At 45.7% G+C, this 14,931-nt stretch overlaps 1 protein-coding gene across 1 annotated transcript in view; it reads right to left on the reverse strand.

The window, feature by feature from the left end:
• Positions 1 to 10,294: 10,294 nt before the first annotated feature.
• Positions 10,295 to 14,931, reverse strand: part of FLI1 (Fli-1 proto-oncogene, ETS transcription factor) — a 131,285-nt gene continuing 126,648 nt past the window's right edge. Inside the window, exons 9-10 of the mRNA XM_005882999.2 lie at positions 13,760 to 13,807; positions 10,295 to 12,293 (exon numbers count right to left, since the gene is read on the reverse strand). Of these exons, the coding sequence (XP_005883061.1) occupies positions 11,764 to 12,293; positions 13,760 to 13,807 (578 nt within the window). The 3' untranslated portion in view covers positions 10,295 to 11,763. The remainder of the gene's footprint in view (positions 12,294 to 13,759; positions 13,808 to 14,931) is intronic.

Consider the following 14,931-nt stretch of genomic DNA (forward strand, 5'->3'; position numbering starts at 1 on the left):
GCCTTGTTCTTTGTGCGGGCAAATATTTATTTTGGTTCAAGTGGACCCCTTTCCATAAAGACCACCTGGTTGTAATCAATAACACCTATTTTCAGATAATCTGCCGTGCTAGGCAGGGCCCGCGGAACTCACCCACACAGAGACCTTTTCAAAGGGAATTGTAAATGGGCTGGATTCACAGAGGGCCCGGGGGAGGCACGGGCGGGGGGGGGCGCAGGGAGGTGGGGAAGTGGGGCCCCCCAGGACCTGGGTGGTCAGGACAGAGCTGAGCCAGGTAACTGTCTCTCCTCAGATCTCTCTCTCTCTCTCTCTCTCTCTCTCTCTCTCTCTTTCCTGGTGGGGGTGGGGTAAGGGAGGGCCTCCAGGAACCTTTCTCAAAGCAAACACATGACAAACCTTTCTCCCATGGACCACATGTTGCTGCTGAGGGAGACTTCTAGAAGCAACAAGAACAGCTTCCTCCCTGAAAAGCAGAGCATCGCCCTTGTCAAATGTGGATTCCGGAATGAAGCTGAGCCCAATGCACCCAGCGCCGGAGCTCCTCGGAGGGACTGCCCATACCTCGCCTGTAGAGTGGGTGTCCCCCCGTAAGTGGGTGTCCCCCAGAACACCACTCCTGGGAGAACGTATGCAGAGCACCTTCCTGGGCTGGCATGGCTCTAGGTGCTGGGGTGCAGCAGGGACAGAACCCAGAAAACCTTGCCTGCATGGAACTCACGGTGCAGTGGGGAGAGACAGACAGTTCACAAGCACGGAGGTAAAAGGCTCAGTGATGTGTGTTACAGGAAAAAGGAAGTGGGAGAAGACGCCTTGAAACGGTGAAGGGCTTTGTGTCTCAGCTCTGAGGTGGAAACAGCTGTCCCTCTGGGTCAGTTTGTCTCCTTGGTGGCAGGTGGCCAGGAGAGGAGTCAGAAGGTAACGATGGCTCCATAACGTCTCAAGTTCACGTCCACCTCCTAGCATAGCTTCAGAGACTCAGAATCCTCAGCTGTGAGTCGGGCTTGATCATGCCCATATGGTTGGGTTGTTGTAAAGGTTCCATGAACATGGAGAGCCACTTCACTCAATGTTAGATCCTCATCCCCCTCCCCCAAATGCCATGCGTTAGCCTAGTCCAGTGGAGACGCAGTATCCTGTTAGAATATGACATTTTAAAACTTCCCGTAACATAATGAGATTTCTAGGTGAAACGTGAAGACCAAGTAAGTCCTGGAAGCTGGGGCTTGGGGCTCCCTTCATAGGAGAAGCTGCGCCCCATCTTCCCACACTTGACAGCATCTGGCAGTAGGGGTGGCCTAGGCCAGCCACTCCCGGTGTCTGCGGGCCCCCAGCCCCACTCGGTACCATGTGACCCTCCTGGCCACTGCCATTGGGCCCTGCCCTGGGGACAGCCAATCCATAGGCTTCAAGTAAATCTTGAGATGATCAGAGTGAGGAGACAGTAATTAGCTCAGCAAGCAATTAGCCAGGCCTATTAGCTGGGAAATATGGAGGCTGAGGCCAGGGTAGTGGGAGAAGAAGGAAGAAGATGTGAAGGGGGTATTTTAGTCACAGGAACTCAGAAGCACTCCCACTTGAATTCCTTGGATTCTAGTCCCTCTTTTGTTTCAGGATCCATGAGGCTGTCTGTCCATTTGTTCCAGGGTCCTGTCTCCTTCAGCCCCTGGAAGGTTTTACAGTAAGTTTCCAGGACCCTAAGAAGCCCGAGGGAGTGCCTGTCTCTTCCCACCCAAAGACCCACTTTCCAGGAAGTCTGTCTAAATAACGTAGGGATGCTCTTTAACTGTACGTGTCGAGGGGAGGGAGTGGGGGAGGCCACACCAAGAACAGACATGTCACATGCACCACGAGTTAAAACCTCAGCAGATAACACTGTTTCAAGAATTGTCCTTCTTTCATCTGTTCGTTAGGCTCTCCGTGGTGTCAAAGCATCCACGGTAAAGTCCCGAAACATAGCTGCTCAGATCCCAGTGCTGTTGTCTCTGTCCTTGGAGATGGCTGCGGAGAGGGGACAAAACTCATTGACTTGGTCCTCGTGGTGGTTGGGCCAGGCTGGGGCTGAATGGATGTCCCTGCTCTTCATCAAGAACGTGACATCCTCCCTCTTTTGAGATGCCCTCGGCATTGCTTCTTAGCTCTGAGCTTGCCAGGAGCTTGAACTTGGGCTCAGACACTCTGGTGGGGGTTGATGGCCCAGGAAAGATTATGATGAGAAAGGGCCCAGGGACAGGAAGAGGGGTGATGTGTAGGAATTTAGGATAATTGAATTTGCTGGACAGCCAGCACTTACGACCTGGGTCATCTGTGGCTGGATCTTTGGTCATAAATCCACCCAGACCAGGAAATTCCATGTTTTTTTTCTCAGCGACCAGTATGGCTGAGGAGTTAGGGAGGGTCGTTTTCATCTTCTGAAGATGCTGTGACTCTGAGTAGACTAATATTTTTGCAGGAAGATTTGTGATACTTGCATCCAGAAAAGCCCAGTACCAGCCCCTCTGTCTTTTTGTCAGAGTGTCTCCCAGGAAAACCAGCAGGCCCTCATGCATAAAGGACATTTGTCCATCTGCTACGATTACCCAAAACGTTGGAGGTGGGACAGACTCCCTCCTGAGACCTACTGCATGTGAGCTATGAGGCCACGCTGTATTTCCGACTCTAGCTTTCCCTCCGTTGTCTTTTGGGGATGTATGGATGGAAAGCTGGAGGTCATTTGTAATGAACTCTCAACAAACTAAATAACTGATCTCCTGAAAACTAGATATATTTGCAACGTAAGATTGAACCTAAGTGCCCACTGCATGCAAGTGTGACTTTTATGATACTTCCGGAGTTTTCTGGAAACCCTATTCAGGAAGTCCTTTTGGAATTTGTGAAACCTCCCATAAGTAAGGCCTGGAGTCTTCTAGGGATGCATGTCTCCTAAGCTTGTGGGGCAGCTTAGGGAGGGCTGTGGCCATGGCCATGGCCATGTAATTCATCGTGTGGGTGGAAACCTTGGTTTCCTCTCCTGCTCCCTCTTCACGTCCATTGCCCAAAACTTTCCTTCAAGGGTTGACTGTGAGCATGAGTAGCAATCTTAGGATTTGGTTGTGAGATTGAAGCCACTTGAAAAATTAGATCCATTGGAGTTTTGTGTCTTAGGTTCTGATCAGGTAATCTCCGATGTTTGCAGACTCAGTGGGAAAGGGGAAGACTGAGGATTATCAGGAATACTCTTTTAAAGGCAGGTTTCAGCTACAATCCAACGAACTGTGCCTTTCAGAAATGAGTGGCAAGTTCATATTTCTTCCTTACAGACCAAGCACCTCTGGATAGAGTTTGCATTCTCCACATTTTAAAGTTCTCAAATGGATGTCTACTCAAATTGGTTCCTGGTGGTTATATGTCCTATTATGATTTTTAAAAATATGTATTTTTATTGATTTCAGAGAGGAAGGGAGAGGGAGAGAGAGAGATAGAAAATCAATGATGAGATAGAGTAATTGATCAGCTGCCTCCCGCACACCTCACACTGGGGATCAAGCCCTCAACCTGGGCATGTGTCCTGACCAGGAATCAAACTGTGACCTCCTGGTTCATAGGCTGATGCTCAACCACAGAGCCACCAGCCAGGCTACTATGATTTTGTTTAAATGAGGAAAAACACTAGATAAATAAAAGTTCCTAAAAAGACAGGAAGTGCAAAGGAAGAGAAAGTTGTCAGGAAATGCAGTGTCTAGAAAATATTGCTAGAATACATGTGAGGCCTGATTAAACTCTTCTGAAAGCCAGCGCCTAGGGCAGTGTCTCAATCAATGGGAAAGACTTCTGGGGAAACCAATTAGCTCCAAACCCTGACTCAGCAAAAATTGCCAGGCGAATTATAAGCGTGCGCTCTGGGCTTGTACTTGAACTGAGATGTCTTGTTCATGTGCTTTATTTTCTCTTCATATCTCTGGAGTGAACCATGATGGAGCAGAACTCGCCCTGCCTCCCAGAACTGCTGGGCAGCTGGGCTTTGGACATTTCTGCCCCGTGGGTGGAATTTGACAAACAACAGGCCTGGGCTAGCCCCTTCTCTAAAGCCAGGCACTTGCTAGGTGCCAGGGTTCTGTTTCTCTGGGAACCCTGACTAATACAGTATATGTCTGTGTGTATAGGTGATATATATGTGTGTGCATGTATGTATACACATAGGTTGCCTAGTTCTGTCCTGGGAGCAGCAACACTGCAAAGAAATGAGCACAGCTATCCCCCAGATATCTGCTTCTAAATATCATTTTTCACTGAAAGCACCAATAACCCTCAGGGAAACGACTGACTCCAGGGCTAGGACAGGGAGCCCCCACTATGTTGTCGAGGAAGGGCCCCAAGACTGCTGGGAAGGACAGCAAGGGGCACGGAAACAAGCCTGAATGGCCTGCCAGTGGGACAATGTCATCATCAAAATAAATAATGATAAGAACATCTCATATTCACTGAATAAGATAGAAAACCACGAACCGTTAGAGATAGAAATAAAGTGCACGAATACATTGAAATGTGACCATGAGTGGGATATTTACATAATTTCAAAGCACACAAAATACTTACTAATTACAAAGGAGAACAGAGTAATTTACAGTGGAGAAGCCTGGCAGACACCACCATAATCAAATCATCAAAACAAACCCCACCAAGAATGGAATACGTTGAAATGTGTGTCACGTTCAGGTTATGATGAGAAGGAAGCTAATCACTCCTGGTACCGGTCAGAGGCGCCCAACCTGAACCTCAGCATGAAGAAATGCCAGACCACCCCAAATTGAGGGCCAGTCTCCAAATTCCTGGCCTATAATATTCAAAGTTGTCAGAGCCTTGAAAATCAAGGAAAGGCCTTGGGAGTGCTCCAGACGAAAGGTACACGATAATTAAATGCAATATATATTTCTGAATGGGATCCTTTCACAAAAGACAAGAGCTGGGCAATTAGGGAAGAGTGGATGGCGCTTGAGGATTCTAGGTGGTCATCTGTCCATGCTAGTTTTCTGATTTCCATGATTGTACTAGATGACGTGGGAGAACAATGTTGTGGGAAATACCCGCTAACGTGTTTGGTTGGGATGAAGCATCAGGTTGGCAATTTATTCTCAAATGGTTCAATAAATAAAGGTTCTTTGGCCCGGCCAGCGTGGCTCAGTGGCTCAGCGTCGACCTATGAGCCAGGAGGCCACGATTTGATTCCTGGTCAGGGCACACGTCCAGATCATGGGCTGGTTCCCCAGTGTGGGGCGTGCAGGAGGCAGCCGAGCAATGATTCTCTCTCATCATTGATGTTTCTATTATTCTCTCCCTTTCCCTTCCTCTGAAATCAATAAAAATGTATTTTAACAAAATGTTTCTTTGTACTATTCCAACTTTTCTGTAAGTTTGTGACGGTATCGAGCTTTTACAAAATTCGAAACTTAACAAATATATTCATAATATGCACTATAAAGTAGAGAAGCATGGTTTAACTATCTTATGATAGCAGAGAAGAACAGAGACCTGCACAGTTTTGAATGATAAGGAACACCTGCCTATCAACCAAGACCCTATCTTGCATTTTCATAGTACTTCTCACCATAGGAATCCTTTTACTCATAGTATCTTATGTCACTCCCATGATAACCTTAGATGGTTAGGACTATAATCCTCATCTGACACAGAGGGGACTCAAACTCAGAGATAGTGAGCAGTAATCAGGACAGTGGAAATGCCGGGTATCTGAGCCAGGTCTCTCTGACTCCATCCCTGCTCTCGATGTGTTCAATGAGCATTTATTTACTGACCACCTACTGTGCGCGGTCTCCTATGCAGCACACAACATAGACAGGTGTCCTCTCTCGTGGAGCTTGCAGGCTGCTCTGGGTGTGCAGACAATCTGGATCCACACTCACGAAGCATAAAATCCCCAGCTCTGACCTCCATTTCTCAGCCGATCGAAAAATCCAACCCAGCATTTGTGACAAAGTGCAGTGTTGGCGTTCCTTTGTCACAACCCTATTTTTCTTGCAGCATCCTTAGCTCAGCAGCATGCTCCTCAGACGTCAGATGCCCACGGAGCCAGCTGAGTTGAGTGTAGCAGAGCCCCAAGAGGGGCGGTGGGCTGGGCATGGGGGAAATGCAATGGCTCTTTGGAAAATCCAATGACTCCCACTTTTCACTCACTTGGAAAACACCTTTCTGGCCCTCGCTGGTTTGGCTCAATGGATAGAGCGTCGGCCTGCGGACTGAAGGGTCCCGAGTTCGATTCCGGTCAAGGGCACATGCCTGGGTTGTGGGCTTGATCCCTAGTAGGGGGCGTGCAGGAGGCAACCAATCAATGATTCTCTCTCATCATTGATGTTTCTATCTCTCCCTCTCCCTTCCTGTCTGAAATCAATAAAAGAAATATTTTTTAAAAAATGACTTTCTGGCTGCAAAACAAAAATCTACTCTGTACTCAACTCCCCACTCAAAGGGCTCACCAGTTAGCAAGGACTTAATAAACGTTCTTGGAGAAAGCCTAGCAAAGACCAACAGATAACCCTGATTATATATCTACTTCCTATACAGGAATTTATTATGGGTTTTCCACAGGGATCATCTGGTCCCTCACAGGAACTCTTGCAGGAGATATTGACTTGCTCAGCTCCCCACTGTGTAGGTGCAGATAGTTGCCCAGTCGGTGGGAGGGTCAGCTGTATGTGAACCCAGTCCTTTGGCATTGCATCCTTGCTCGTTTCTCTACCTAAATTGCCTCTCTTCCCACTAAGCAAACACATAAAGCGACTCAGTTCAAAATCTAAGTTTAGTTTAGCAATTGTAGGTAAGTGAGTGGTCTCGCTGGAAACCTTTCTGTTTCCCCCCTAGAGCTTTTAAGCGAAGTGTAAATTGACTATATGCTTAGGAATTTCCCAGCTCAGGCAGCCTGAAACAATTAGACAGGAGGCCGAGGGAGAGGGAAAGGGAGACAGACCCCAGGCTTGGGAACCCACATTCCTTTTAAAAGCTTCACTTCATGTGCTTCCTCAATTGGCTGAAACCCTAGAGGTCTGACTGGCTAACCCACTTCCTCTCAGAAGTGTCTGTCCCCCAGGGGAGCCTGGGATTTGTAGTCTCCAAATCAGCAGACCTTTCCTAATCCTACCCCTGGCTCCCTGGCTGAGGGAGTGCAGTTCAACTTCAGTAGCTTTCTACGTGATGAAGTGTCCGCTGTGCTTTTTGCAAAACACAAAGTTCTTCCTGGATACGGGCTGAAGCCTCTGTTTATTCACCAGAACCCAACCCCCTGGCGCCCCCCCCCCCATTCAGGTTCTTTATGACCTCCCCTCTCCCTCCATTGATACTAAGCACCATTTTACAGCCTCAGGAGGGAGTGCTGGCCACCAGCCCAGCGCTGCTGTGAATGGCAGATCCCAAGCTCGGTGGGAGCAGGGCAGTCAGGCTCGGGGTTGCTTCCCAACCTGGTGTCTTTTCAATAGTGTTTAAGGTGACATGTTTACAGGATGGCTGTTCAAGAACAGATATTAGGGGAAGCAGAGTGTGAAGCCAAGTTCACAGAGGACCTACAAAAAGCACTGCCTTTTGTTTCCGTTTGCTTTGTGTTTTATTTCTTCCCCAACCGTTGCCTTGGCCTGGCAGCACCTTGGCTTAGGCTCTGGCCAGGTAGCTCAGTTGGTTAGAACATCCTCCCCATTTGCCAGGGTTTGCAGGTTCAAGCCCCAGTTAGGGCACATACAAGAATCAACCAACGAATGAACAACAAATATGTTGGAAAAACAAATCCATGTTTCTCTCTCTCTCTCTCTCTCTCTCTCATCAATAAATAAAATTTTAAGAGAAACAGTTATTCCTTTCTGCCCTGGTGTTTTCAAGCCTCTTGATCTCATTTGGTCTAAACACGTCACATCCCATCGGATGGCCCACACTTGCTGCATGACCCATGGACCACATAAACATTGTACCGATTCATTGTTCAAATGCATGGAGATATTCTTGGTTAAGCAAAACGACGATTAGTTTAGGTGTTATTACATTTCTGGTGGTCACTAAACATGTTGCAAAGCAGCAGATATTGAAAATATAGCGTCCCTTGTGTGGGAGTCAACAATGTTTTTTTGACACTAAAAAAATATGACCTCCTGCTCCAAAGGGCTGTCAACTGTGGGGGAGACTGGTTTCCAGAACTGCCCACAGCTGTGCCACGCTTCTCTCTCCTTGGCTCGCACTGTTTGTTAGAACAAATAAACGTCATGGCGTAGGTGCAGAACGCCTTCTTGTCCACTGTGACCAGCCAGCTGGATGCCTCCAGCAAGCCAGTCAATCTTAAACCTGGGCATTGCCATTTCTTCCTCCGCACAAATGCCTTTAAAGAGAAAATGGTGTGCTGGTCCTGTTAGTGAGTGGAATAGCTTCTTTTTTTTTCTAATATATTTTTATTGATTTCAGAGAGGAAGGGAGAGGGAGAGAGAGACAGAAACATCTATAATGGGAGAGAGAATCATTGACTGGCTGCCTCCTGCACGCCTCCCACTGGCGATTGAGCCCACAACCCCGGGCATGTGCCCTGACTGGGAATCAAACCGTGACCTCCTGGTTCATAGGTCGACGCTCAACCACTGAACCACGCTGGCCTAACACATTTTTGAATGGCAGGGTGCAAGTGAAAAAAATTGGAGACCGAAGTTCTGGAACACATCTCGTTCTGCCTGGGTAGACCCGTTGTCTAGAAGATACTCAGTGTGACCAAGGGAAGATCATAGGGTTACCAACACTGTGGGTGTAATTCCTCACATCAAGGTCTTTCCAAGCCTCATCCCCCCCCCCCCCACCCCATTATAAAATAGAGAAATTGAAAACAAACTACCTAACAGTGAAGTACTTTGAAGAAAGTTTTTGCCTTGGGGAGATAAAGGATCTTACAAATCTGCATGGGCCCTATAAAATTCTGGCACGGGACCAGAGGAAGCCGGGCCATCTTTTTTTTTTTTAATCTTTATTGTTAAAAGTATTACAATATGTCCCCTTTTTTCACTCATATGTGGAGTCTAATGAACAAAAAAAACTGTTGAACAAAATAGATCCAGAGACATAGAAGCATGGAACAAGCTAGAAGCTGGGCCATCTGATTCTCTGTTGGAGTATTGGGGGGTTGGCCACTTGGGTTTGAGGAGCTTGGTGGATGCAATAGAATGAAATCTAATGGACAGGGTCCATCCTGAGCCAACCTGTTTGCTTTGTTCCAGTTCTTGGCCACAGACTGTCTATGGCCTTGACTGTCATCCCATAGACCTCTTTCAGGCTGGAGGAAGATTGAAATAACATTAAAAAGAAATCTCTGCAAACACCATCAGCCATGTGAAGGTTAATTTTAAGTATTAAGTTGACCTGGCCACAGGGTGCCCGGATGACACATTATTTCTGGGTATGCACGTGTAGGTGTTTCTGGATGAGTCGGCATTTGAATTGGCCGGTTTAGTGAGGTAGATTGCCTTCCCCAATGTATCAGCCAATCTATTGGACAGAAAAGAACAAACAGACAGAAGAAGGAGGAATTCACCAGATGCTTCCCGCCTGTTTGAGCTGGGATGCTTCTCTTTTGCTGCCCTTGGACTGGGATTTACACCTTCAGCTCTCCTGGTCCTCAGGCCTTGAGGTTGGGACTGGGACTACAGGTACTCCTGGCTTTCCCACATCTCCACCTGACAGAGAGCAGCCCAGGGGACTTCTCAGCCTCCAAAATCACATGGGGTCAATTCCTCACAATAAGTCAATCTCTCTCTCTCTCTCTATCTATATATGTATCTCTATATAGACATCTATATCTATCTATATTTATAACTATATCATCTCCTACTGGTTCTGTTTCTCTGGAGAACCCTGACTAATACAAACAACAATCAAAACCATATGCCCTAGCCAGTTTGGCTCAGTGGATAGAGTGTCGGCCTGCGGCCCAAAGGGTCCTGGCCTTGATTCCGGTCAAAAGCACATACCTTGGTTGCAGACTCCTCCACGGCCTGGGTCCTGGTCAGCGTCCCTGCAGGAGGCAACCAATCGATGTGTTTCTCTCACATCGATGTTTCTCTCTGTCTTTCCCTCTCTTCAACAATCAATGGAAAAATATCCTTAGGTGAGGATTAACAACAACAACAAAAAAAGAACAAAACACATTGATTTTGTACTTTCTACTGTAATGCAGTTTGTACATATGAAAAATTCTTCATGGTGCAAGAGGCAAATAGAAAACTTGCCCTGGGAAAACCCTTTGGCCTATGGGAGGGGGTCAATAAGAAAAAGACATCCTCAGGTCTGAGAGAAGAAGGCACAATTTATTTAGTCGAATTATTTTACAACATAGTCTTCATGGACAGTTGTCAGCTTAACAGTTCATATAGTTTAAAAAAGTCAACGATTACCTGCAAAATTATATATATTTTAATATCTAAAAAATATATTGTATATATAGGGCAGAAAAATCCCTTGTGCCCACAAGGGAATGTTTGCTTGTTCCTTTCAAAGTTGAGGTGAACCGCAGGGTAGACGGTTATGTACAAACATTTCAAAGCATCAACGGCCTTTCTCGGGTAACGTGTGCACACTTGTTAAATAACTACAACCAGTGCTTCTCTTTTAATAAGTCAGTGACTTAAAAGTCTGCTTCCTTTTCAGCAATAGTCACATTATGCTTTTTTTTAAAAAAACAACAACCAACCAGCTATAAAAACGTACAAACAGGCCAAATGTACAGATTGACAAAAGATGTACAAATTACATTTAAAAAAATAACACAGACTGATTTGATAGTAAAATTGCCTTTGTGACCGAGGTCAACTCGTTTACTTATTCTTTTTAATTTTTTTTAATTATTTATTTTTAATACTGTGAGATATAGGAAAATAACTCTGCATAATTTATACAGTAAGTTGCCATCTGATTGGGTGACCCTGGACTGACTGTCTGACAAGCGCACAGCGCCTGCGGATCTGTTTGTGTTTAGAAATCCCTAAGACTTTTCAAAGTTCGGGGACTCACTGTCACTATCTAAAAAAAAAAATAGTTCTTTAGCTTTCTGTCTTTCAGGAATGTCTGCGCTTGCATGAACATTTCTTAGTTAATATCTTGACTATTTTTAGAGAAAATGGTCAGCCTAGTACATATTGCCCATTGAGAGGAATTCTCCAATGCCCATGGCTTCTTAAATACACACACATCTTCTTTCTTTTAAGTTCCAGTTGGGTGAAAACTTCACTGGCCTTACAACCAATGTTCCAGTTGCTATTCACTGAGTTCGGTCTCCCTAAAACAAGGTTATAAGCTTCCTGCCTCTATTTTCACTAAGTCTCAAACCAGAGCCTAACTGGTTAAGTCGACGAATCCTTAGCATAGTGAACCCTACGAGGTCCATGATAAGACCCGTGTGTGGATAAGAAACTGCTTTGGTCATACAAATAATAAAGACAATTTACAGTTTCTTTCATAGAACCATGTTACAACCATTCCAGTAATCTAAATATTCCATTCAGAAGATGATAGGAGATAGAGAATACACATTAGCCTACTGGCCCACGGAATTACACATCTCTTTGTTCAAGGTAGAGGAAGCAACATAAAAAAAAAGGATTTTTTTTAAAAGAACAAATGCAAAGGTTCTATCCAACAAGAAAGAACATCCAGTTTTGTTTTCTCTTCAAGGCCACGTATGTCCTTTAGAGTCCAAAGTATTCCAGGGAGTGAGAGGAGGGATGGGCTTCAGCTAGAAGACCACCGATGATTAAGCTTCTAGTAGTAGCTGCCTAAGTGTGAGGGCACGTGGGTGTTAGGATGGCGGGGGACATTGGGGTTGGGGTAGATTCCGCCCGTGGGGGAGGTCCAGTATTGTGAGGCCGCTCCAAAGAAGCTGGAGGAAGTGACGGGCATGGAGGATGGGTGGGGTGGGACAAAGTTCACCTTCTGTTGATGGGCGTGGTAGGAAGGCATGTAAGAGATATCAGAAGGGTACTTGTACATGGACGACTCAGTTGGATGTGGCTGCAGTGCCTGGGCAATGCCATGGAAGTCAAATTTGTAGGCATACCTTTTGCCATGCACCTTGGTCATAATGTTTTTGTCATAGTAGTATCGGAGGGCCCGGCTCAGCTTGTCATAATTCATGTTGGGCTTGCTTTTCCGCTCCCCCCAGCGCCTGGCCACCTCGTCGGGGTCCGTCATTTTGAACTCGCCGTTGGTCCCCTCCCAGGTGATGCAGCTGGCGTTGGCACTGTCGGAGAGTAGCTCCAGGAGGAACTGCCACAGCTGGATCTGCCCGCTTCCTGCAGGTGGTGAGAGGAACGGGAAAACAGGACATTTCAGAATCCAATCCCCTAAATGCAAGGACTCCCTCACCCTTTGTAAAACAAAACAAAACAAAACAAAACAAAAAGTCTGTATTTTCTTTTACATTCAGAATTGACTTGGCAGCCCCTCCTTTTCATTGTTGATTTGCTTTATCATTTGCTGCTGAGATGGGCATATAAGGATATTTAGATCTTAAAACAATTCACCCCAAGGCCTGGTGAAATGCACTGTGGGTAATGAGGTGCTGGATGGCCCAGAGCTAGCTGTGTGATTTGGGGCAAACCACAGCCACTCCTTTGGGCAAGAGTTTGGAATTTCTTCTTCTGTAGAGGACTGAATCACTGGCCAGCTCTCATATTTAGTGATGGAGTGGTTCTCCTGTCAGCGGAAGAGTCTGGGCCAGGAGGCTGCTTGTCAGTCACAGGGAGAAGGTGTGGCACAGGCTTCAAGCTGACAGGATGCTCCTTAGCAGGGCACTAGCGCCCCAGCTCCCAGGCTAAGTTCTACAGATAAGAACCTGGGCCGAGAGAAAAGCAACAGGAGAAGGAGCTGGCTGGCTTCTTTTTCCCTGGGCAGAAAGGGCAGGCACCGATCACTGGGCCTGGAGACACCGCAGTGTCAGTGCGCACAGCTGGGAGGATGCGGGCCTCACTCTTGCACTAGGGCCAGGCTATCAGCTCACATGCTCGGCGGTCTTGATTTAGAACTCACCTTAGAGTTATTCTTTTTATAATAAATCCTTAAAATACATTGTCAAATTTACTTCATCTACAACTTCTTAGGGACACACCTCTTCTGTGAGGCCAGAGAGCTTGCAATGCTTTCTAAAATCAAGAATAAAACACCTTTGGCTGGGCCCGTGTGGTTTAGTGGTTGCACCAGGAGGTCACGGTTCTATTCCCAGTCAGGGCACATGCCCAGGCTGTGGGCTCGATCCCCAGTAGGGGGTGTGCAGGAAGCAGCTGATCAATGATTCTTTCTCATCATTGATGTTTCTATCTCTCTCTCCCTCTCCCTTCCTTTCTGAAATCAATAAAAGTATATTTTTTAAAAAGAATAAAACACCTTTGGAATATTTCTTCACTTGTGCCTCACAGGAGGCAGGTAACTGATAGCCCAGTGGCTTTGTGTCCTCCCACCCTGTCTTTCCCTCCTGGAACCTCTCCCTGTGCCACTTATAACTAAGCTAAGGCTCGTTGCAGGTGTGCAGTGCTAACACACTTGCTTTCTAGAAACGTCCTAGGCTAATGGACATTATTGCCACCAAAGAACCCGCCCTGACCTCACTGGTACATTAGAGAAACCGGTGCTGAACGTTTCAAGGAAAGAAGTACATGTTACTCCCCAGTCAGGTGTCTGAACTTCGGACAGAGGTCTCTGTGATCTCACATAGCTATGGAACGTTCTAGAAAGAAAATCCTGCAGGTCAAAGTCAACTCACCAGGGTTGGCTAGGCGACTGCTGGTTGGGCCCAGGATCTGATATGGATCTAAGGAAACAAAAAAGGAGATTTGCTTCACTGTTATTAAAAATATAAGAATAACAGCATCAACAATAAGAATACCTCAAGGGTTTGTACGTTTATTTCACTATCACTGGAAAGTCTGATTTCAGAAAACTTGACTGTTTTTTGTTTTGTTTTTTTGCAGACCCCAAAGATCTTGATCACAGGATTCATCCCAGTATTTATAGAAAAAACATGGAAAAGTAACAGCATTATATTTTTTTTTCATATTTGGTGTCTAAAGTTTGTAGCTAATGCTGCTATTATCTAAAACAGAGTAATAAAACCATTTGGAAAAGGAGGTGGCTATAGATTTCATCAAAACGAATAAGGTGAACATGGTTCATTAAATGGGCTTGAAGATCTAATGGTTAATGGTCTTTAATAGCTCTACCTATTACTAACAACTTCACACACCTCTGCTTTTCTGAGGAGGCATAAAATATACGCCCCAAAAATCAAGTAGCCGGTTTCTAGCCCCAGCTATGTTATAAACTAAGGCCATTGGACCATCTACGGGTATTAGTTTTCTCATCCGCAAAATGAGTGGGTTGGGCTACTGGATCCCTCAGTTCCCTTCCAGTACAGCATTCTGTGATTTTAAGCTCGGAAATGTCAACACTAACCAGAATTTGTATTTGAAGTATAAAGTGACTGTCCTTGTCTCTCAGTTTACTTAACATGTATGTGATTAGCTATAAAAAAATCTCTGCAATATCGGTTTTACGTGAGGTTTGTCTCCCTTTTCAGGGGAAATCATGGTAGAGAGCTTGATTACAACTTGACCACGTTGTTAAATGTTTGGTGCAATTTTGCTATTTTTATGGTTATAATTGCAATTTTAAAAAATCAACATGATTTTTGGGTTTCTGCTTAGGCCCACAAATTAACTTTGAAGAGTCCTTAGGCCATTTAGCCTACCCTTTTCTATCCAGACAGTATGACAACAAGCATTTTTTGGGCAGGTCACATCTGATTTTTGTTGTTGTTAGGGATTCTTTGAATCTTTTATGTCAAATCCCCTGTCTGTCTTGTGTTTCTAAACTTTCCTGATGAATCTTTAAGTCAACTTTCTATTGCTCTGTCTTCAGTGGAGATGGAAACAGTGT

Source organism: Myotis brandtii, unplaced genomic scaffold (assembly GCF_000412655.1).
Source record: "Myotis brandtii unplaced genomic scaffold, ASM41265v1 scaffold75, whole genome shotgun sequence".
Taxonomy (NCBI): Eukaryota; Metazoa; Chordata; class Mammalia; order Chiroptera; family Vespertilionidae; genus Myotis; species Myotis brandtii.